The sequence below is a fragment of the Dasypus novemcinctus genome, chromosome 3, assembly GCF_030445035.2.
Source record: "Dasypus novemcinctus isolate mDasNov1 chromosome 3, mDasNov1.1.hap2, whole genome shotgun sequence".
NCBI classification, from domain to species: Eukaryota; Metazoa; Chordata; class Mammalia; order Cingulata; family Dasypodidae; genus Dasypus; species Dasypus novemcinctus.
This window is the reverse complement of record NC_080675.1, coordinates 51876350-51901962: the sequence shown is the minus strand read 5'-3', so window position 1 is coordinate 51901962 and position 25613 is coordinate 51876350. Positions and strand designations below refer to the sequence as shown.

The following is a 25613-nucleotide window of genomic DNA, read 5'->3' as shown; positions in this document are numbered from 1 at the left end:
GCTGATATGGGAGGAGTGGGGGATGTGGGGAGTGGGGTATATAGGAAACTCTTTTTTTTTTAATATAACATTGTGTGTGATCTATGTATTTTTGAAAAAAAAAGAAAAATAAAAAATTTTTAAAATACATTAGAGGCACGTAAGAGCAGATTTAAATTGCTTGAAGACAGAAGTAGTGATTTCAAGGGGAGAACATCTGACGTGAAAGGACAAGAGAACAGAAAGAGAAGAGAATGGAAAAAATGAAACAGATTCTCAGGGTCTCAAATAACAATGTGAAATGCACAAACATTCACATTATTGGTGTCCCCGAAAGGGAAGAGAATGGAAAAGGGGCAGAAAGAATATTCGAGGAAATAATTGAAAATTTCCCTACCCTTACTATATAAATACCAATATTCAAGAATGACAGCACACTCAAAACAGAGTAAATCTGAATGGACCTAACCCAAGACACCTACTATTCAGAATAACAAATATCAGAGATAGAGGATTCTGAAAGCAGCAAGAGAAAAGCAAAGCCTCACATATAAGGGAAACTCAAAAAGATTAAGTGCTGCCCTCTCATCAGAAACCATGGAGGGGATAAGAAATTGGTGTGATGTATTTAAAGTACTGAAAGAAAAACTGCCAGCCAAGAATTCTGTACCTGGCAAAGCTATCCTTTAAAAATGAGGTTGATTTCAAAATCTTCACAGACAAAATAAAACCTGATAGAATGTTACCAAAAGACCAGACTTGCAAGAGATACTAAAGGGGGTGCTGTAGCCTGAAAGAAAAATACCAGGGTGAGAAATTGGAGAAGAGTTTAGAAATGAAGATTATTAGGAAGGGTAAACTAAAGGATAAGAAGACAGACAATAGAATGGCATGAAACAGAACTGAAGGACAAATTCAGTAGCAAGACAATCAAATACAGTAATAATGCAGAATGTTAAGAGTGAATTCCCCAATCAAATGACATAGACTGATAGAATGATTAAAAAATATGAGCCATCTATATGTTGTCTACAAGAGACCCATCTCAGACGAAAGTGAAAAGTTGGAAAAAGGTATTCCATGCAAATTGTAACCAAAAAAGAGGAGGAATAAACCAGATAAACATAAAATAACAATATTAAAGTATATGAACAATAATTACTCAGTGCACCTAGCAAATTGTTCCTGTGATCGGTATTCTGTAAGTTTCTTCATATAAAATAAACTCTTGTTTTTAATTGAGGAGGACTAGAGATTTCTTTTTGAATATTTCATTTTTCTTTAACCCTGTTTTTTCATATTTGTTAATTAAAATAATACATCTGAATCAATAATGATTTAGCATGACTACTGTTAAACAAGAGTTTGAATTTTTCTGCCTCATAAAATTATGAGTTTTCATATTGTTATCTGCTGTAATTCATTACGAAAAGGTGTGAAGAATTCCTAAATAGGAATTTGATTATCCAGAAAGAATTATGGCCTGAATGGGAATTAAGTAACTAAACCAATAATTTATTTCATTTTTAGAGATTATATGCCCAATAGTTAGAGCTGTAATGTAAAAATAGGAATTGTTATAATTGAATTTTATATTAGAATTATTATTTACATTTATAAATGTTTGTTGCTGTACTATTTCTTTTAGCTTTCTAATTAAATCTAACCTGACCTTGCACTCGCTTTTAAAATTTATAATTTCTTTCAATCTTTTTCTATTTACTTTGCAGTTTTTCAATAAAGATCTTTTTAATAGCTAAAAAAAGCCATTGATTATACACTTTGGATAGATCATATGGTATGTGAATAGGTCTCAATAAAACTGCTTAATAAACAAAAAGTAATTGTGCAAGAATAGCTAGAAATAGCAGCTATGTACAGGCGGGAAACTGAGAAGGGAAGATTTTCCTTGTTTGTTTGTCTGGTTTTTTTTATTGAAATAATGAAAATCCTTTCATAATGATTGACATGATGCATGCACAACTATGTGATTAGACTAAATACCAGTGATTGTACACTTCAGAAATTGTATGCTTTTTAAATATGCATCAATAAAATTTATTTGTTTTTTAAGAAAATAGGATGGGTTGGGAGAAAAATACACCAAATGTATAATATGGACTATAGTTTGTAATAATATTTTGAAAATGCTCTTGCATAGTTTGTTTTTTTGTTTATTTTTATTTTTATTTTTTTAATTCATTTTTCATTAAAAAAATATGAGGTCACATTTCACCCCCGCCGCCCCCACCCCACCACTCCCCCCACAGCAACACTCTCCCCCATCATCATGACACATCCATGCTCTTGCATAGTTTGTAACAAATGTATCAAAACAATGCAAAGTGTTGGTGGAAAGGTGAGGTATGGGACCCCTATATAATGTACACATGTTTATTTTGTGTGTTCACAACTTATACTATACACTTATTGTTTATGTATGTTCATGTATGAATGATATATTTCAATAAAAGTATATTAAAAAAACTAAAATAAAACTTTAAAAGTTCTCCAAAGGAGTTACAGCACTTTAAAATTCCATCAAGTATGTAGGCCAGTTTCAATTACTCCCCAAACTTACGAATACTTCTAGTTGTCTACTCCCCAAATTTACCAATCTTTCATATAACTTGTCTTTTTAAATTTTACCATTCTAGTTAGTGTGAAATCATATCTCATGTGGGTTTAATTTGCATTCCCTGGTGACTAACACATTTTATGTGTTTAATGGTTATTACGATATATTCTTTTGTGAAAAGTTTGGTAAATATTCTGCTCAAATTTTGGTATTTCTCCTTTTTTATTTACAGCTGTAAATTCTATGAACTTTGAAAAATGCATGGAGTCATATAATCACTACTACAATCAAGATATAAAAAACTTCCACCACAAATCTCTCCCTAATTTCTTTTATGACCTTTTGTAATCAAAACTTCCCCACACTTCCAATAACCCTGACAACTACCAGCTAGTCTCAGAATGTCATATAAATATCATCATATAGTAGTAGCTTTTTAAAGTCTTGTGTCTTTCACTTAGTATAATGCATTTAAGTTTCATCCATATTGTTCCATGGGGTTCATTCTCTATTTCCTCTTTCACGAACTGCCTGAAACAACTTCTTTTGCCCGTGGGTTATTAAGCGGTCTGTTGATAAATTTCCAAATTGTGGAGAATTTTCCAGGTATCTTTATGCTATTAATTTCTAGTTTTATTCCATTGTTCTCAGAAAACATACTTTATGTGATTTTGAGTCTCTTCAATTTATTAATGATTGTGTTATGGCCCAGAGTATGTTTTATCTTGGTGAATGTTCTATGTGAATTTGAAAGAATGTTTATTCTGCTGTCTCATTCAGACCAAATTGGGTGGTGGTGGTGTTTATGTCTTTCATATCCTTCCTAATTTTCTATCTACTTGTTCTAACAATTACTGAAAGAGTTATATTGAAATATCCAAGTTTAATTGTGGAATCCTGTTTCTCCTTTCATACTGTCACTTTTGCTACATGTATTTTGGAGCTTATTTGTTAGGGACATTAATATTTAACATGTTCTGTGAATTGATGATTTGAACATTGCATAAGGATTCAACATTTTCCCTATTACTGTAAACTTTTAATCGGTTTCTAGAGCTGTGTGAAATATTGCTGCCAGCTTTTGTTAGTTACTTAAAGCATCTATGGGATGTGGAGTCCTGAAGTGGTTTGTTGTATCATCTTGATTCCTGAAAGTTTATTTTTTTCTGTTTTTTATTCTTTCTGTCAGTTATTTTGAGAGGGGCATTAAAATCCCCAGTGATGATTATGGATTTGTCTATAGCTCCCTGCAAATTGTAAATTTCTTTCACACATTTGGAAGCTCTTATTTTATCAACATACAGTTTGGAATATACCTTTTTCATGTCTTCCTTTCATCATAATGAAATGCCCCTCTCTAATTCTAGAATTCCCTTCATCTTGAAGTTTTACTTTTGCTATATTATTAAAGTCACACTAACTTTTAAAAAAAATTGTTTTACTAGAGAAGTTGTAGGTTTAGAAACCAATGATGTATAACATACAGGATCCCCTTACACACCCCACCATCAATACCTTGTATTGGTATGGAATATTTGTTACAACTGATGACAGCACTTTTTTTGTAACTGTACTAATGTTTGTAACAGTTGTCACCTTTGTTACAATTGATGAAAAATTATTAAAATAGTACTATTACCTATCATTCATAGTTTACATTAGGTATATTTCTTTGGATATACCAACCTATTATTCATGAAAGAACATTCTTGTAATTGTACTGTTAACTGTAGTCCATTGTCTACAATGGGGTTCACTGTTATACATTCCTATGTTTTCTTTTTAATTTTTATTCTAGTAACATATGACCTCTTTTAACCAAATTCCCTATGTAATTCAGTGCTGTTAATTACACTGACAATAATGTGCTACCATCATGACCTTCCATTTCCAAACCTTTACAATCCAACTAAATAGAAATTTTGTAAAAATTAAGCATGAACTCCATTCTCTAACCTTAATCGATTCCCTGATAAACTATGTTCTAGATTCTGACTCTCCGAGTTTGCTTATTCTAATTGTTTCAAATCAGTGAGATAATACATCATTTGTTCCTTTATGTCTTGCTTATTTCACCAATGTAGTGTCCTCAAGGTTCATCTATGTTGTTGCATGTATCAGAATATCATTCATTTTTACAGCTGTATAAAATGCCATCAAGTATATATGTATATATGTATATATATCACATTTTGATTATCCATTCAACAGTTGATGGACACTTGGCTTGCTTCCATCCTGTGGAAATTGTGTATAATACCACTATGAACATTGGTGTATAAATATCTTTTCAAGTTCTTGCTTTCAATTCTTCTGGGTATATACCTAGTAGAGAGATTGACAGATTATACAGTGATTCTATAGTTAACTTCCTAAGGAACTGAAAAACTATTCCACAGCAGCTGCACCATTTCACATTATTACCAGCAATGAATGAGTGTTTATATTTTCCACATTCTCTCTAACACTTTAGTTCTCAGTGTTTCTTTAAAAAGCAGTCATTCTATGGGTGTGTGAAATATTATCTCACTGTGACTTTGATTTGCAGTTCCCTAATAGTGATATCAAATATCTCTCATGTGTATTCTAGCCATTTGTGTATCTTCTTGGAAGAAATGTCTATTCTAGTCATTTGCACATTTTAAAATTTGGTGTATTTACCTTTTTATTGCTGAGTTGTAGGATTTCATTATATGTTCTGGATATAAAAACCTTAGCAGATTGTGGTTTCCAAATATCTTCTCCCATTGAGTAGGTTGTCTTCACTTATGTGACAAATTCTTTTGATGTGCAAAAGATTTTCATTTTAAGGATTTCCAATTTATCTATTTTTTCTTTTGTTGCTTGTGCTCTGGGTATAAAGTCCAAGAAAGCATTGCCCAAAACAAGATCCCAAAGATGCTTCCCTACATTTTCTTCTGGGAGTTTTATAATCCTGGTTCTTATATTTAGGTCTTTGATACATTTTGAGCTAACTTTTGTATTTGGCGTGAGATAGGGGTCCTCTTTTATTCTTTTGCATATGGATATCCAGTTCACTCACCACCATTTGTTGAAGAGACTGTTCTCTAATTGAGGAGACTTGGCAGCCTTGTCAAAAATCAATTGGCCATAGACGTGAGCTCGAAATTAAGATCCAAGCTCTTAGTTCAATTCCATTGGTCAATGCATCTATTTTTCTGACAATGCCTTGCTGTTTTCCCCCCACAACCACCCCGAGATGACTCCCTTGCCTGTCTGCTCTTGTGTCTGCTCAATGTCTCTGCTCGTTGTGTCCACTCATTGTCTGCTCATTGTGTCTGATCATTGTCTACTTGTCTTCTTTAGGAGGCACAAGAAACCAAACCCAGGACCTCCCATGTGGGAGGAAAGCACCCAACTGCTTGAGCCACATCTGCTCCCCCCCCCCAATGTCACACTGTTTTGATCACTATAGCTTTGTAATAGGCTGTAAGGTCAGGAAGTGTGAGTCTTCTGGCTTTGTTCTTCTTTTTCAATAGTGTTTTGGCTATTTGGAGTCCCTTACCCTTCCAAATAAACTTAATAATTGGCTTTTCCATTTCAGCAAAGAAGTCTGTTGGAATTTTTATTGGCATCGTGTTGAACCTGTAAATCATTTGGGGGTAGAATTGACATCTTAATGATATAGGCTTCCAATCCTTGAACACAAAGTCCTTCTATTTATTTAAATCTTCTTTGAATTCTTTTAACAATGTTTTGTAGTTTTCTGTGTATAAATCCTTTACATCCTTAGTTAAATTTATACCTAGTGATTTGATTCTTTTAGTTGTTATTGTGAATGTAATTTTTTCTTGATTTCAATCTCAGTTTGCTCATTACCAGTGTATAAAAACACTATTCATTTTTCTATATTGTATTTCTTTTTCTTGCCTACCTGCTCTGGATAGAACTTCCAGTACAATGTTAAATAAGAAGAGTGACAGTGGGCAAACTTGTCTCATTCCAGATTTTAGAGGGAAAGCTTTCAGTCTTTCACCATTGAGTAGGATGTTAGCTGTGGGTTTTTCATATAGGCCCTTTCTTGTGTTGAGGAAGTTTCCTTAGATTCCTATTTTTTGAAGTGATTTTTTATCAAGAAAAGGTGCTGCATCTTGTCAAATGCCTCTTCTGTGTTAATGGAGATGACCTTGTGTTTTTTTCCCTTCATTTTGTTAATGTGATATATTACAGTTGTGGATTTTCTTCTGTTGAACTACCCTTGCATACTTAGGATAAACCATCCTTGATCATATTATATAATTCTTTAATGTGCTGTTGGATTCATTTGGCAACCATTTTGTTGAGGAATTTTACATCTATATTCATAAGTGAAATTGATCTATAATTTTCTTTTCTTGTAGTATCTTTATCTGCTTTGGTATTAGAATGTTGGTGGCCTTATAAGATGAGTTATGTAGTGTTTCCTCCTCTTCAATTTTCTGGAAGAGTTTGAACAAGATTAGTATTAATTCTTCTTAGAATGATTGGTATAATTCATCTCTGAAGTTTTCTTGTCCTGGGCTTTTCTGTTTGGGGAAGTTTTTGACGACTGATTCAATCTCTTTACTTGTAATTGGTTTGTTCAAGTCTTCTTTTTCTTCTAAAGTCAGTCTAGGTTGTATTCAGAATTTGCCCATTTGATCTAGGTTATCTAATGCATTGGCATATAGTTGTTCATAGTATCCTCTGACAATCCTTTGTATTTCTGTGGGGCCAGTAGTAATGCCCCTTCTCATTGCTTATTCTCTTTTCCCCTGTCCATCTAGACCTTTTTAGTGATCTTTTCAAAGAACCCACTTTTGGCTTTATTAGTCTCTCTATTGTAATTTTATTTTCAATTTCATTTATTTCTTCTCTAATCTTTATTTCTCTCCTTTATTTTTTCTGCTTGCTTGGCATTTTTTTTGTCATTCTTTTTCTAGTTCTTTCATGGATACAGTTAGTGGCAATTGTATGCCACTAATGTAAGCATTTAGGACTATAAATTTCCCTCAGTGCTTCCTTCACTGTATCCCATAAGTTATGATATATTGTCTTCTCATTTTCATCTGTCTCAAGATAATTACTTATTTCCTTTGCAGTTTCTTCCCTGCACTGATTATTTAATAGCATGTTGTTTAACTTCCACATATTTGTGGATTTTCCAGTTCTTCACCTATTATTTATTTCCAGCTTCATTCCAGCATTGTCAGAGAAAATGCTTTGCCTAATAACAATCTTTTAAAATTTATTGAGACTTGTTTTGTGTCACAACCTGGGGACTATCCTGGAGAATGATCCCTATTCACTTGAGAAGAAAGTGTATCCTGTTGTTCTTCGGTGTAATTTTCCATATATGTCTGTTAGGTATAGTTCCTTTACCATACTATTAAATTTTTCTGTTTTATTATTGATCTGCTCTCTAGATGTTCTAACTATTGATGACAGTGGTGTTTTTGGAGTCTCCAACTATTATTGTAGAGGTGTCTATTTTTCCTTTCAGTTTTGTCAGTGTTTTCCTCATGTATTTTGGGACACCATGGTAAAGTGCATGAATATTTATGATTGTTATTTCTGCTTAGCGGATTACCTCTTTTATTAATACACAGTATCCTTTGTCTCTTATAACAGTTTTTGACTTAAAGTCTATTTTATGTGATATTAGTAGAGCCATGCCAGGTCTTTTTTTACTATTTGTATGGAATATCTTTTTCCAACCTTTCATTTTCAATGTAATTTTGTCTTTGGATCTAAGGTCAATGTCTTGTAAACAATGTATAATTGGCTTGTGCTTTTTTATTAATTCTGCCAACCTGTGTCTTTCGATTGGGGAGTTCAATCCATTAATATTATGTGTTCTTTATACTTTATATTTTGCATGCCCATTATCAAGAAATATGCCTTTTCCTTTTTCAATTCTATTCTGACTCTTATAGGAATTAAAAAGTAGAGAGTTTTGTTTTGAGGATATATTATTATTGGGTTTTGCATTTATCTTTTAGTTACCCTTTCTAATAATCTTCATCTCTTCACACTACTCCAAGCCACTCTCTCCTGTCTATTCCTTTCTATCTGTAGAATTCCTTTTAGTAATTCTTGTAGTGTGGTCCCTTGTTGAAAAACTCTCTCAGGTTCTGTTTGTCTGTGAATATTTTAAAGTTTCCCTCGTTTTTGAAAGAAAATTTTGCCTGATGAAGAATTTTTGGCTGGCAGTTTTGTCTTTCAGTACCTTAAAGATATCATGTCACTTCCTTCCCATTTCCATGGTTTCTCACCTCTATGATTTCTGGTGAGACTTTGGCACATATTCTTATTGTGGATCTCTTTTATGTGACAAATCACATTTCTCTTGCTGCTTTTAGAATTGTCTCTTTATCTTTGGCACATGAAATTCTGATTAATGTGTGTCTCAGGGTAGATATATTAGTATTTATTCTGTTTGGAGAATGTTGCATTTCTTGGGTATGTATATTTATTTTTTTCATAAGAGTTGGGAAACTTTAGGCCATTATTTCTTCAAATATTCTCTCTGCCCCCTTTCTCTTCTCTTCTCCTTCTGGTACACCCATAATATATATGCTTGTGTGCTTCTGATCCCACTCAAATTGCTGAGACTCAGCTCAATTTTTCTTTTCTCTATTCTTCTGACATTATGATTTCCATTGTGCTGTTTTTTAGTTCACTGATTCTTTCTTCTACCTATTCAAATCTGCTATTGTATGCCACTAGTGTATTTTTAATCTCTACTATTGTGCCTTTATCCCCATAATTTCTGTAATGTTTCTTTTTATACATTCAAATTCTTTATGCTCACACATGTCTTCTTAATATCTTTTATCCATTTATGCATATTTTCCTTCATCTCCTTGAATTGATATAGGATATTTTTTTAACTACTTTGATCATTTGTCCAAAATTCTGTGTCACCTCTTGCATTTAATTTGTTCACTTGATGGAGCTACAAATTCCTGATTATTTTTAGTTTGCAATTTTTTGCTGATATCTAGGTATCTGATAATCTTGATGATAACTTTGAAGGTGAGTTTCTCCCTCTCGTTTGGGATTTTATGTTGATTGTCTTTGTGCTAGGGCTTCTCTTTGATGCTTGGTCAATTTATTCTAGACCTTTAGAATAGCCTGTGTTTAACTGATCCAGTTTTCTCAGTTCTTCCTCATCTGTTTCTTGCCCTGGATGTGGCAGTTTGGTGGTTCCTCAGGAAGCTAAATATAGAACTGCTGCATGATCTGGCAATCTCACTATTAGGAATGTATTCAGAAGAACTGAAAGCAAGGATGTGAACTCACATTTGCACACTGAGGTTCATAGTAGTCTATTCACAATTGCTAAAAGATAGGAACAAACCAAGTGTCCAACTGATGAATGGCTTAAAAAATGTGCTATATACATATGATGGACTATTACTCATCTGTAAGAAGAAATGAACTTGGAATGTATCTGAAAACAAGAATGGAACTTGTATTAATCAGAGTTCTCTAGGGAAACAGAATCAACAGGAGATATCTGTAAATAGTATGAGATTTTATAAAATTCTTTCATGTTACCATGGAGATGCACAGTCCAGATTCCACAGGCAGGCTACAAATAAGAGGCTCTGATGAAGGTCAGATGAAAGTCCCTGATGAGCTCCCAGGGGACATTGATTGTACAAAGATGAACTGGAAAATTCTCTGAATGCTGAAATCACTTCCCCTTTTAAGGGCATTCAGATCATTGGATAAAATACCACTCATTGCTGATGGCAATCTCCCCAGTTTATTGTAGATATAATCAACCATCTATGCAGTAAACTCACTAATGACTAAAGTACATGAATGTCCTGGTATTACAATGATCACAGTGCTTAACCAAACAACTGGGCACAATTGCCTGGCCTACTTGATACATTAGCCTAACCATCACAGTCCACCCCTTGTCAACTTGGCAACCATACATATCATCTTAAACCATACTTAGTCTCTAAATAAAAACAATAACAACATGCATATATATATTTTCACCTAACAATACTCAAATGTCCTTCATACAGCTGGAAATGCATTAATTCCCTGTAGAATAAGGTATAAGTCCTTGGGTAATATTCACTCTTAAACATGACCATCCTTAAATATTATGACTTGAAATGCATACAATTTTTAAAATTGCACTCTTTGTATAATTGTTTCAATGCCAGGAAATCAAAACTTCCTGTCCTCTATTCCTTCTCCTGGAATCTTGATCTGTTCTGTTTTCTCTCTGCTCCTATGATTAGTTTAAATTCTCTCCCTCACTCAGTACCTCATTTCCCTTACTCTTTTCATTTCTGGGGCCCTCCTGTGTTATAGAAATTCAGTTTAACTTTCTTTTTTTCTTCCGTGAGGATTTTTCTGCCTCTAGTTTCTTCCTTATTAGGGTACCTGCTTTGGGTAGCCAGGTGAGAGCAATCCAGAAAGGTGGGTAATTTCAGAAAAGTTCATCTTGCATTTATTAGTCTGGTTAACAAACTAGATTGAGTGATTACATCCTTTCCATCCACACCTTTAACACTGTCTCTTTCTCTTATTTTTATTATTATTTTTTGCCTCCTGAGGGCCCTTTTTATGCAACATTCCTCAGAGGTTTGTGTTCCACCCTGGGTCTCTGTCTGCTTGGATCCCTGTGCCTGGATATGCTTGGGGATCTAATTTATTTGTGTTAATGTCTCTATAATCTGTGTCCTGGAGGGAGGTGGAAGGGATCTGGGTCACTGCCTCTGAGGAATTACCAGGCTGTGCAGGATTGAGTGAGATAGAAGGGGTGGAAATTTTCCATCTGATTTTTTTCTTTGATTCAGCATTTGTGGAGTTCTTCTACAATCTGTACTGTCTTCCGGAGTTATAAGCAAATAGGATTTGTCCTATTATTTGCTGAATCTCTGGGATGAATATTCAGGATTTGTATTATGTTGTTATGTTGATGACCATCAACACACACTAACTTTTTGGTGTTAGAATTTTCATGGTATATATTTTTCAACCCTATACATTAAAACTCTTTGTGTGTTTATATTTAAAGAACATGTCTTATAAATAGCATGTGATCGTGTGTTGTTTGATTTAATCCAGAATGGGATGTTTAATCCATTTATATTTAATTTAATTATTGACAGGATTGGTTTTAAATCTACCTTCTTGCTATGTGTTTCTTCTTTTCCTTTCTAGCCTTTGTTCCTTTGTTCCTCCCTTTCTGCTCTTTTTAGGCAAAATACACATGTTTTAGTATTCCATTTTATACTTCTATTAATATTTTAATGAAATATTTGTTATTTTTAATTATTATTCTAGACTTTACAATTTTTATCTTTAACTTACCACTAAGTTAAATATCAAATAATGTATTTCTACTAAATGAAAAATTGAAGATATTTACTTCTGTGTAATTATATTTTCCTCCAACCCACTTATGTTACTTTACCATATATTTTATTAATACATATGCTTTAAAGTACACAACTGATTTTTATTTTTATTAGTCAATAGCCTACACATTTTTCAAATTATATGTCCATGTTCATGCACTCACATGTGGTTGTGTAATATTAATAGTTTTTTATTTACCTACAAAATTACCCTTTCTGGTACTCTTTATTCACTACTGAATTTCCATGCTTCCATATGGTATAATTTCCCTTCAGTTTGAAGAAATTCTGTTATCATTTCTTATAATGCCAGCTGCTAGTGAAAAATTCTCTCAGCCTTATTTATCTGAAAATAAGCTCATTTTACCTTCATTTTAGATGACTAGCTTCACTAACTATAGAATTAAGGTTGACACACATTTCATGTAGCACTTTCAAATATTGTTCCATTGCATTTTGGCTTGCATTGTTTTGTTTAGTTTTAATTTATTGAAGTATATCACTCATACATAAACATACATGAACAATAAGTGTATAGTAATAGTTGCAAACTTATGAAATAAACATATATAACATCATACAGGGCTCTCATACCTCACCCTACCACTATTACCTTGCATTGTTGTGAAACATTTTTAACTAATGATTAAAGAGCATCCTCAAAATATTAATACTAACCAAAGTATTTTCCTCTAACCCATACTATTATTATTATTACAATATCATTTACACATGAACATACACAAACAATAAGTGTATAGTAAAAGTTGTGAACTTACAAAGCAAACATGCATAATATCATACAGGTGTCCTATACATCAACCCACCACATACACCTTGAATTGTTGTGAGAACTTTGTTACAAATTATGAAAGAATATTGTCAAAATCTTACTGTTAACTATAGTCCTTACCTTACATTTGGTGTATTTTCTCCCAACACACCCTATTATTTTTTAAAATATATTTTTATGACAGAAGTTGTAAACTTATAAAACAATCATGCATATGTGCAGAATTCCTGTACAATACCCCTCTATCAAAACACCACACTGTAGTGGAACATTTGTTACAGATTATGAAAAATATCATTGAATTAACACCTGGTCCATAGCATACTCAATAATCCCCCTTTATCAACACAGTACATCTTTGGCATAGATGCATGAGTATTACATTATTACTGTTAATCACAGTCCATAGGTCACTCCAGTTGTATTTTCCAAAGTTTCTCCACATTCCAACCCTCCTACATGATTGATATACATCTGTTAAAGCTCACAAAGGACACTCTTACATCTGTACCATCAATTGCAATTTTCATCCACCTCTGGGTTTACTCTGCTATTCAGTATCTTAGATTATTCTCTATCTTTCTCTCAATTGGCATTTACATCCCTAGGCTACCATATTCAGCCTCATTCCCTTTTTTAAACCAGCTGTTACTCACTATAATGTATTACATTAACTCTGTACATTTCCACACTTTTATGGTAAAGTTAATTAAAACTTCTAAATACATAAAACATCAGTAGTCCTTCTCAGTTCTTCTCTTATCTCTTTTAAGAATCCATCACCTGCCACCAGGTCTTACAGATATTTTCCTACATTTTCTTCAAGGAACTTTATGGTTCTTGCTTTTATATTTAAGTTTTTAATCCACTTTGAGTTAATTTTTGTGTGAGGTATGAGATAGGGGTCCTCTTTCTTTCTTTTGGCTATGGATATCCAGTTCTCTCAGCACCATATGTTGAAGGGACTGTTCAGACTGTGCTGGGTGGGTTTGACAGGCTAGTAAAAAAAAAAAAAATCACTTGACCATAGATGTGACGGTCTGTTTCTGAACTATCAATTCAGTTCCATTGATCTATGTGTCTGTCCTTGTGCCAGCACAATGATGTTTTTATCACTGTAGCCAGGTAATATGATTTAAAGTCTGGAAATGAGAGTCCTCCAACTTCACTTTTCCTTTTAAAGATGTTTCTGGCTATTCAGGAACACTTACCCTTCCAAATATATTTGACAATTGTGTTTTCCATTTCTTTAAAAAAATGCTGGTAGAATTTTTATCAGGATTGCATTGAATCTGTATAGTAATTTGAGTAGAATAGACATCTTAATGATACTTAGTCTTCCAATCTGTGAGCATGGAATGTCCTTCCAATTATTTAGGTCTTTTTAAAAATTTCTTTTAATAATGAATTGTAGTTTTCTAAATACAAGTGCTTTCCATCTTTGGTTCAGTTTATTGCAGAATATTTGGGTTTTATCTATAATACTTTATTTTCACTACTCTTTTGATGCTTTTAGTTACTTTTATTGATATAATCTTCATTTCTAGACTCTCTTCCAGGCCTCACTCTCATGTCTTTTCTTTTCAGGCTGTAGCACACTCTTTTGTATTTCCTGCAAAGCTGGTCTCTTGATTACAAACTCTCTCAGATTCTGTTTATCTGTGAATATTCTAAACTCACCCTCATTTATGAACGACAATCTTGCTGGATACAAGATTCTTGGCAGGAAGTTTTTCTCTTGCAGTATCTTAAATATTTCATACCACTGTCTTCTTGCTTCCATGGTTTCTGACTAGAAATTGGCAATCTTATTGGGTATCCTGTACATATGATACATTGCTCTTCTCTTGCTGCTCTCAGAATTTTCTCTTTGTCTTTGGCATTTGACATTCTGATTAGTATGTGTCTTGGAGTTGTTCTATTCAGATTAATTTGGATGGGAATACACTGCTTCTTGGACATGGGTATCTATGTCCTTCAATAGGGTTGGGAAATTTTCCACCATTACTTCTTCAAATATTCCTTCTGTCCCTTTTCCCTTCTTTTCTCCTTCTGGGACACCCAGGGCATGTATGCTTGCATATCTCTTGCTGTCTTTTAGTTCCCTGAGACCCTGTTCATTTTTTTCCATTCTGTTCTTCTGTTCTTTTGCATATTTGCTTTCAGAGGCCATTTCTTCAAGTTCACCAATCCTTTCTTCTGCCTCCTCAAATCTGCTATTATATGATTTCAGTGTATTCTTAATTTCATTTATTGCACCTTTCATTCCCATAAGCTCTGCTAATTTTCTATGTACGCTTTCAAATTCTTCTTTGTGCTCCCTGAGTGTCTTTTTAATATCCTTAATCTCTTTAGCCATCCTATTGAATTTCTTAGGGAGATTTATTTGAACATCTATGATTCATTGTCTCAACTCCTTTATGTCATCTGGAGGCTTTTCTTGTTCTTTAACTGGGCCATATCTTTCTGTTTCTTGGTGTAGATTGTAATTTTTTCTTGGTGTCTTGGCATCTAGCTTACTAGAATATTTATCCTGGGTCCAGTTTCTCTCTTTAACTTAGGGCTTTCTTGCCCTTTCTCCCTTGCTGGTTGTATGCTAGGATGTAGTTGGTGCTGTAAGCTGTGGAGGCTAAAGCTGCCCTCATTGCCCCAGGGATGATGAAGCTTCTCCCAACTTTCTCCTTTGCCAGGGGTCAGGACAGAGCCATTGGTGTGTGTAGTAATCCAAGTTGTACAGACCTAGACTGTAGTTCCCCTGAGAGACTGATGAAGCTTCATACCTCTTCCTCCCCTGCTTGGGACAGGGATGGAGCTGTAGGTGTGGGCAACAATCTATGCCATGTGAGTCCAAAATGACCACAGTTGCCCTGGTAGTCTTCTGTCTATTCAGTCTGTGCCAGCCAAATGTACATGCAGTTAACCTGGAGAGGCTGGTGCAGGGCCCACCAGCTTCCTCCCTGCTAAAGGTGGGGCTGAAACTTTGGCTAGGGCTGCAGGCTAATCTGGGTAAAAGAAGCCAGTCCCTACCATCACTGTGATTTTCAGTCAGCCTGGCTTCCCCTCATGCTAGGGGCAGGCTCAAAATGGCAGCTACCAGCCTTTTTCCAACTTGGACAGGTTCAAACTTTACCTCTTCTTAGGGTTATACTTTAGCCAGCTGAATTTACTCATCAGTAGCTGAAATCAGTGGCCAACCATCTCTTCCTTCCCTGTTTTTGGGAAATGGAGCTTCCACTTACAGCCACAGAATAGTGCCTGAGGCGACTTGTGCCTCCAACATAGGGTGGTCACTGGCCTCCAGGGTGTGGCCGGTATTTTCCTGGAGAGGCTGGCACAGGTCCCCCCAGTTTCCTCCCTGCCAGAGGTGGAGCTGGGGCTTAGGCTAGAGCTACAATCCGATCTGGGTCAAAAGAAGCTGGTCCCTACCAGCACTGTGATTTTCAGTCTGCCCTGCTTCCCCTCGTGCCAGGGGCAGAGTTAAAATGGCTGTCCTGGCCTTTTTCTGACTTGGATAGGTTCAAACTTTAGCTGTTCTTAGGATTATACTTTAGCTTGCTGAATTTACTAATCAGTAGCTGAAGTTGATGTTCATTTGTTTCTTCCTCTCCCTTGTTTTGGGAAGTGGAGCTTCCAATTTCAGCTGTGGAATAGCTCCTGAGGTGGCTTGTGCAGCAAGTGGAGGGATGGAACTGGCCTTCAGGGTGTGGAGTGCTTTACTTAAATGAATCTTTTCTGCAGATGGGCAGTCTCCTCCTTCCATTCTTTCAAGGATATTGCAGGATGTTCTTCTGGTCTCCTGGAGCCCCTAGACAGGTGCTTTAGATAGCTCTGAGTGATTACTAACTGTCCTCTGCATTGGTTTTTAATAACAGCTTTATTGAGATATAATGCATGTATCATAAATTCACCCATTTAAAGTGTACAATTGCATGACTTTTGTGTATTAACAAAGTTATGCAACCATCACCACAATCAATTTTAGAAGATTTTACCACCCCAAATAGAAACTACATATCCATTAGTAGTTACTGCCTATTTCCTTACCACCACTTCCTCAACTTTCCCTACTCTGGCCAATTACTTTTCTACTATTCATCTTTATAGATTTTCCCATTCTGGACATTTCATATAAATGGAATCATACAATATGTGACATACTGTGTGACTTCTTTCCAGATTTATCAATGTTGTAGCATGAATCAGTGTATTAATAATTTAATGGTAAATGTTATTCCATTGTATGGATATACCACAATTTATTTATTGATTTGTTAGTTGAGGGACATGTGGGTTTCCATTTTTCTTTTTTTGCTATTATGAATAATGCTGCTATTAACATTCATGAACATATTTTTGAGTTTGCTCATTCTTTATAATGAGAAGTCATTAATTATTCTTCTGCTCCATTTTCTTTTTCTTTTCCTTCTGTAAAATTACATATATGTTAGAGACATTTGACATTGTCTCTCTGAGCAGGGACATTTAGTTCTCTTTTTTCACTCTTTTTTTTCTCTGTTTACTAAATTTTGGATAATTTTTATTGTCCTGTCTTCAAGTTTATTGGTGCTTTCCTCTGCACTGTATAGGCTGCTGTTAAGGCCCATCTAATGATTTCATCATTTCCAATTCAGTTTTTCATTTTTAGCATTCCAATTTGCTTTCTATTAGTTTCCATCTTTCTGCTAAAGGTCCTCCCAATTGTTCTTGCCTGCTATCCACTGTTTCAACTTTCCATTTACTGTGGTTCCATTCATCATTCCATTTACTGTGGTTGATTTAAGTTGTTGGTTTGATAATTCTGTAATGTGGTGCACCTAAAAGACTATTGACTGTATTTTCTCTTGAGCATAGGTTATGTTTTATTTCTTCTTTCCATAAGTTTTTATTTCACAACAAACATTGTGTGTAAAAGAGCAGTGGGGACTAAAGAGAGTAATACTGGCCTTCAGAAAATAGCATACCCTTCTTCTTCCAGGCCACTAGTATTGAAACTGGAATTGAAGCTATAGAACTTGTAGATGATTCGGGTCTGGGCTTTGTTGCAGTGCTACTTAGATCCAGTTCACCACTGGCTTGGCATATTTGAAGGGCTCACTCAAGACCAGCCTTCCAGGATGGCTTGGTATCTGAATACTATTGAGGCTCCAGAGAACCTGAGAGCTCTCACTGCTCTACAACCTAGCTACAGCTATATGGACCCTACAGTATTCTCTTTGCTCTCCAGTCCTCATCTCCCCCATCCAACCCCAACCCTTAGTCAGCTGCTACCTTCACTCAGTGAAGGTTTGAAGTGCCTCAGGTTGATTTCCTCAGTTCTTCTGCCCCCATCTCTGGACTTTGGTGGATAATTCCTTCTGCGTTTGCAATAAATACAGTGGATATCACTCTACCAGGAATGAAAGCAGTCATTGATACCTTCTTTCCAAGGAAGGGCTTGCCACTTTCTAATATTTAGTTCATTTAGGATTCTGTTATTTCTTCATCTCTCTGATGTTTTATATATATATATAATTTTGTAGCTTACCAAGATTTCCCTCTTAGTATGGATATGACAGTCTCTTGTGTCTTTCTATATATTAATGCAGAAGTTCTTTACATTTGTTTTTTAGTTAGTGAAATATATACTTACATTATGGCAATAAATTGGGTTCTCATTCTTAGGTATATTCTGCTATTATTGATGTGTGTACATGTGTTTTACAATGCAATGTTTGAAAGAGGCTTCATCTGAAGAGAGTTACCCAAATATCATTTTAAACCAAAAGTTTGTGTAGCCTTCTGACTATACTTGTTCAGTTTGTTCTGTGATAATTATGCTTCATAAATCTTGCCTAGGTAACTTACAAAATTGTAGATGAGTATTAAATAATTCAGCAACTAATAATTTAAAATATTTCCTTCTATTTAATTCTCTAGTACACATAGTTAAAGTGCATTCTTGTGATAAATCATGATTGTTCATGCTTTGTATCTGGCCACTTCTCTCTGACTTCAAAGTCCACATTCTTTCAGTAGTAGCTCCTCATTCATGTAGATTGCAAACAAGAAAAATGAATGACAAGAGCTGAAAGGAATGTAAAAGTAAGCAGTTGCTGTGTTATGATGATTGAGTTATGAGAGATTTTCTTTTCCTACTTCAAAGAGTTCTTGCACATTTTTAAATGAAAAAAGCAAATGAAATTATAGAATTTTAAAATTAAAAATACAAATAAACAAGAGTGAATTAGACTGTGTTTTTGTTAACAAAATCAAGTCGCATTTAAATGATTTTATGTTATATATTTATCTTTTCCTTTCCTCATTTTAAAAGTTTCCTAGCATAATAATAATAAATAAAGTACCTCATTGCAAAATATACTTATTGTGTTGTTCAGAAGGACAGTTGTCAATGGGGAAGGAAATTTTTCAACTTCCAAATGTGCTGTAAAGAATTTAATAGAATCTGAATTTTTGTAATTTAATTCTTGGAAATAAATGATAATTTTAGATATGCTCTATGTTAATTTCTGGTGTGTTTTTAGGAACAGATATAAAGTATTTTAGGATATTTATGAACAGCAAGAAAAAGTTATGTGGAAAATTCAACATCTCATTATTTGCATGTTATTTGCTTTCCATCTTTAGTTTCGAATCCAGCGGTGAAGAGGCATCCAATTTACTCCATCTCATTAACAATTTGGAAACTCTGTGGTCTTGTCTGGATTGCCCTTGTATTTAACTTGATAACCAACTTTTTGCAAGAAATGGAAACAAAATTAAGACACCGCTGAAATAGAAGTTGGAGACAAAAACCAAAAGTTAGACCTTGGAAAGCAATACATTTCCTAGATTTCTTCCCTCAGCATTGCAGACTTCCAGAGTCTTTCAAAAGTATCAGAACAGGATGGAAGAAAGGAAAAATAATGAACCATGTCTTTTCTCTAAACTGTTTATGTGGGTTAAATTTCCACATTGAAAGTATTTATCTTAATATTGTATTCTCATTTAACAAAAATCATTTTAAAATATCAGCATCACTCTGTCTTTGGATTCACACTGGCATCTGTACACAGTAAAATTTATTCTAAAAGCTATCTTTCCATTTTCCCCCCACAATGTACTTCAGGAAAGATAGAAATATTCATGTACAACACTGCAAGGCTATTTTCATTGGGATCAGTTTCTTGAATGTGTTATTTCTAATTACCAAATTAATGTATTCTGTTTCTTAAAATTTTATGCATTGGTTAGTACTATCAAGCAAAAAAGCACATTGAAACAAAAAGTAAATTTTGAGGCTTGTTTTTTTCAGAAGGAATGTTCTTTATATTTCAACAATGCCCTTTTTTGGAAAATTAAGAAATGCAACATTGACATAGAAAATATTTATCAATTTGACCATTTTAAAAATTTCAAAGTATCCCCTCACTGTCGAGGTAGAGATATAGAGATGAGAGAGAGAGAGAGAGAAAAGTGTGTGTGTGTGTGTGTGTGTGATGGATAAATATGACAGCCTGAGAGTCTCTTTTCTAGCTTACAAAAAGGCCCTTACCTTCCTCAATGGATGAGCATAGCTGAGTGGCAGGCTGAAAATCTTAGAGACACAAGCTCTAGATGCTTTGAATGCTCAGTCAAGGTAATTATGCTATGCAAAAGTCAGGGCCCTACTGGAAATCTGAATGGATACTTCCGAGGATGTGTTGCCCCTATCCCCCCAACACCTAGATGCCCTGGGTTCAGAGGTAGACTGCCTTTCCCTAGTAAGAGCAAGTACTTCTGCTGTGCTGGAAGATGCCCCAGAAACCTTACCCCAACAAAGCAACAGATGTCCCCCTCATAAGCAATCCCCACCCTCTCTCCTAGCTACTGGGCCAATAATGAGAGTTAAATCCCTGCTTAAACTGGCAGGGCATATGCTGGACCTGATAAAGGAGAAAAGTTACTACACAACAAAGAATTGCAAGGATTTGTTGGTATGTACTTAGGATTGAAGCCAGAATGTAAGACTGGTGCAGCGGTAAACCATTGGCTTGGGAGCAGGTGCACTTGACATAGGGATTTAACACCCTAGCAAGGACCCTAGTAGGTGAAGCAAATGCATTACTGGGGTGGCTCTTGGAAGCCTGGGAAAAGCAATGACTGAACACTGAACAAAGTAGAAATGCCTCAGTTGACCTGGTAGATAGTAGAGGAAGGAAGAGGAAGGAACCGAGAGGCTGAGGGAAGAAGACATGCTGGAATAGATGTGTAAGACCAGCCGGACTATGATGCTCCACTTTTACTACTGGGCACTCCAGGTTCCATCTAAGTTCCTTATGTCCCCATTGTGTTACACTAACTGCATTTTTCTGATAGTCTCAAACTATCACATAAACTAACAGCATAGTCCCCTTTTTGCCTATTATCTCAATGAAATGTGGACCCCAAAATCGCCAGGTAAATGTCTTGGCTTTCAGTTCACTGGAACCACTGTGTCCTCTAGAGGGAGCATCCCTCCCTTGTTTCCCAGCACAGTCAATGTCATAGGATGTGGAGTGAACATTTTGTGGGTGGGCCCTTCAATGTAATTTGTGAAGTGTCACCACTACCCAGTAGAACCCGGTCTTTAGTCTGTGAGAGAAAGAGTGGCATTAGGTTTTGAGTTCAGAAAGCATACCACATTGGCAGGATGAAACTCCAAATTTGCAAAGTGTTTGTTTTATTGCACTCTTCTAACAAACCTATTGCTTCTGGGTGAGGGAATGCATGAAACCACAAGCACATTTCGTAGGTATCAGCCCATTGCCATATTTAACTGGGAAATGAGTTCCTTGATCAGAGGTAATATTGTGTGATACTTAATGGAGTTAAAGTATTCTGTAATGTTGGCATTGGCAGAACAGGGAAAGGGAGGAAATCAAATAATAATTCAGTTTAAGTGTGTATTTCAGTGAAAGTAAGTTGCTTCTCTCTATGATGGAATATAGTTGGCAATGTCCTTCCAGATAAGGTATAATTTACCTAAACTTGATGCCCTGCAGGCTGGCATCCAGAAAAGGAGATGGCCTCCTCCAAATTTCCGTGTATTGCTCTGAATACTTACACAGCATGATTTGCCCAAGGTTTGTGGGGGAGAAAGAAGTTCAAACAACAAATGTGATCTTTTGGAAAAGCAAATTTGCTCCTTTAAAAACTGATCCTGGCACAGCTGAGGAATAACTAGAGGCCCTAACTGCCTTTTCTTGGTCTTTTTTGTCTTTAAGTACCATGCCTGGGTGTCAAATCTGGGACCTCTATGTGAAAAGGCAGGGCTCAACCACTGAACCACAGCAGCTCCCCTGAGTTGGTTTTATGTTTTTTTGTTTTTGTTTTTAGGAGGTACCAGGAACTGAACCTGGACATGCCATATAGGAAGCAGGTGCTCAATAGTTTGAGCCACATCTGTTCCTCTCTAACTGCTTGTTTACGTAATGAAGAGTGACAACCATTATGCTGAATAAAGTTGAATGAAAGGCAGTGGAATGGAGGCCAGCAATTAATATTTGGTCCCCTATTTTAGGATACATTTTTAAAGTGAGAACAATCAAGAAGCTGCAGACTTGCCTATCCCATTCTTGAATTGGATACATAGGAGTAGAGATAACTTCTCCAAGACCCTGAATCAAAAGTAAAACACTCATAGTGAGAATAAGGCTGCTTGCAAATACCCTACTCTGACTGGAATAGGGGAGTTGTCTAGGAGATTAATGAATTTCTAGCTATGGACCAAATTTTCTGGGCATCTGTCAGTGTCTTTGCAAGTCAGAGATGTAAAAAAACAAAAAAACAATCCTACTGCAAATACTAGGGCAGGACACATAAGAAATGTTGAAGGACAGAAAAGCCACAGCAGGCGTAAGGATAGAAAAATTTGGAAATCTTCCAGAACATAAGCAAAGAGAGAAATAGAGCCACCCAGAAGACATTGAACAAGGAGTCCTAAGGAGAAGGGAATTTAATTATCTTTAGAAACTAGAGCCATTCATCCTGTCCCTAAAGACTCCAACTCCCCTGACTCAAAAAGACAAGAATTATTGGAGACTGTGTCTCAACGTTGCTTAGAGGAACTCTCCCAATAGGAACACTCTTTCATTGTTGGTGGGAATGTAAAATGTTGCAGACACTGTGGAAGAAAGTTTAGCAGTTCCTCAGAAAGTTAAGTATAGAATTATCGCATGTCGTGGCAATCCCACTTCTAGGTATACTGGCAAATGATTTGAAAGCAGGGATTTGAACAGATATTAGCACACCAATGTTCATAGTGGCATTGTTCACACTTGCCAAAAGATGGAAGCAATACTAGTGTCCATCAATTGAAAAATGGATAAACAAAATGTGGTATATACATAAAATGGAATATTATTCAACATGAAAAATGAAGTTCTGATACATGGGACAACACGGATGAGCCTTGAAGATATCATGTTGAGTGAAATAAGCCAGGCACAAAGGGCAAATATTACATAATCTAATTGATATGAAACCACTAGAGTAAGCAAACTCCTAGAGTCAGAATCTAGAATATAAGTTACCAGGGAGCAGGGTGGGGGTAAGGAATGGGGAGTTAAAGCTTAATTTGTACAGTTTCTATTTAGATTTATCATAAAGTTTTGGTAATGGATGGTGGTAACATCGTGAACATAATTAACAGTACTGAATTATATATTTGAATGTGGTTAAAAGGGGAACTTTTAGGTTGTATATATACTACTAGAAGAAAAAAGAACTGTACAACACAGTGAACCTTACTGCAAACAATGGACTACAGTTAAAAGTACAATTATAAAAATGTTCTTTCATGAATTATAGCAAATGTACCACACTACCACAAGGTGTTAAATGTAGGTGGTATATGGAACTCTGCATTATATGTAAGATTTTTCTGTAAATCTATGATTTCTCTAATAAATTTCTCCATGGCCTCCTATGCTGCCTGAAGACATATTCCAATCTAGGTGCAAGCAGATTCCTCTGCTGGGATCTGGGTTCCTTTGGAGAACTAGAACTGGGGTCCAATTCATCTCTTCTGGCGCAAAGTAATGACTGGTACTTTAAGAGGGGGAAGGCATCCCAAACATCTCCGGTCTTCAAGATCTCAGAACCCAGGAGGGTGTTATTGGGCTTCTTAACCTGCACTGTGCTTATGCTTTCACTGGGCTTTGGGTAGACACGCAAATATGGTCATTAGCCTTCCTTAAATATAACCCTCACTGATGACTTTTCAAATCCTGGCTCAAATCTGAACAGAATTCCAATGGGAGTCCCTTTGCCCAAGCAAGACATTCAGCCCACCAGGAGGAGGTTGTGAAGGAATCTGGAGGAACACTGCACCCCTCTCCTTTTTTGATATGGGGTAGACTTACAGCTCAAACGCAGGTAAGATATGGGGTGGAGAATAGGCAGCATGTAACCTCTCTCTCTCCTGATCTCAGATATATTTAATGAGGTCTTCTCTTCCCTACCCTACATGACAGGAATAAAATGTAGTACAATAGGCAAATTCGTACAGTAGTTCTGCTAGGACTTCACTCCAGGTGACCTTGAGAGTAGGATAGCAGGGACTAGGATACCTCTCCTTCTGCAGGAGCCTTCTTTCCTCATCCCCACTTCAACCCCCGGTAGGGACTGGAGCCTACCAGAGATCCCAGCATCTCCAGGTGCTAAGCAGCTCTCCTGCCCAGACAACTCCTTTAAAAGTTGCCTCTAAATCCAGAATGCCTAGTTTATTTCTACTAATAAAATTGATCTCCCACCAGACCAATAAGAATTGTGGAAATAAATGAAGACCACCCATTTGAGAACAACAAACAGCTATTTGTTCAGAGCTTCCTTATAGAAAAGGAGTCAGCCACCATCACTTGTGATTGGCAGGACTTCAAGGCAGGCAGGGAATGGAAATACTTTGTAGACTTCAAATTGTTGGTCTGGGGTATCTGAAGGCAGGCTAACTAGAAGTGGAGCATCTCATATGATTGCCTTGGCAAACATATTTGATTTACTTTGGTTGGTCCTGAATTGGGAGCTGGGGAAAAAATAGAAAAGCTGACAGTCATAGACCAGATTCTGACTATTCTGGGTTCATTGACTCAGGTGCTGTGGGTTAGAGTTCTATCACCACATTTGGTCTGGCCATTGCCTGTCTGTATACCCATCCTCTTGGAATGGAGAGCAGTGGTGCATAGGAGTCCACAAACCTATGAATTTTCACAGATCTATGAATGTTTAGTTTTCTTGGCCCTAGCAATCTTTTTTTGGGATGATGCAAGGACTGAAGAAACTGTGCTTTCTCTTGAACTTAATCCTCACACCAAAGCCTGTTCTTTAACCAGTGGTTCCCAACCCTGGGGTGGTTTTGGCATCCAGGGGATTTTTAGCAAAGTCTGGACACATTTTTGGTTGTCACACTGGTGGGGCATCTAGTGGGTAGAGGCCAGGTCTGCTTCGAAATAAACTGTGATTTACAAGACAGTCTCAGGGAAAAAAAACAATTATCCCACCCAAAATGTCAATAACGCTGAATTGAGAAACCCCAGCCCATACTGTATGATATTGTGGAATTCACCTTCACTTTCCTTGTACCACATCTGAATCTAAGCACCCTAGGATTCTCACATCCCCCAGGGTCAAGTAAAATTGCAGGCCCTCTTAGCAGTGCTTTTGACCCAGGGAATATACTTTGCAAACATTTTTAAAGAAAACAGAAAACAACCCCAACAAACATCAAGGAAGATGTGTTGGAATCAAGAGTACTTTAAACATAGGATTTCTGCTCAAGTTTTCATGGCAGCAAAGCCCTCGATCACTCCACAGGGGAGCAAAGCAGAGTGGTAAGCTGCCTGGTATTTTATAGGACTTTTAACTCATAGTTTTTCAACTCCAGAAGGGAATAACA

The 25613-nt window shown here is 35.9% G+C and overlaps 1 protein-coding gene across 1 annotated transcript in view; it reads left to right on the top strand.

Annotated features, from left to right (window-relative positions):
- The window catches only part of LOC131278118 (potassium channel, subfamily K, member 16-like), a 58478-nt gene extending 38461 nt beyond the window's left edge, over nucleotides 1-20017 (top strand). Inside the window, exon 6 of the mRNA XM_058294935.1 lies at nucleotides 19349-20017. Within this exon, the coding sequence (XP_058150918.1) occupies nucleotides 19349-19494 (146 nt within the window). The 3' untranslated portion in view covers nucleotides 19495-20017. The remainder of the gene's footprint in view (nucleotides 1-19348) is intronic.
- The last annotated feature ends 5596 nt before the right edge of the window (nucleotides 20018-25613 follow it).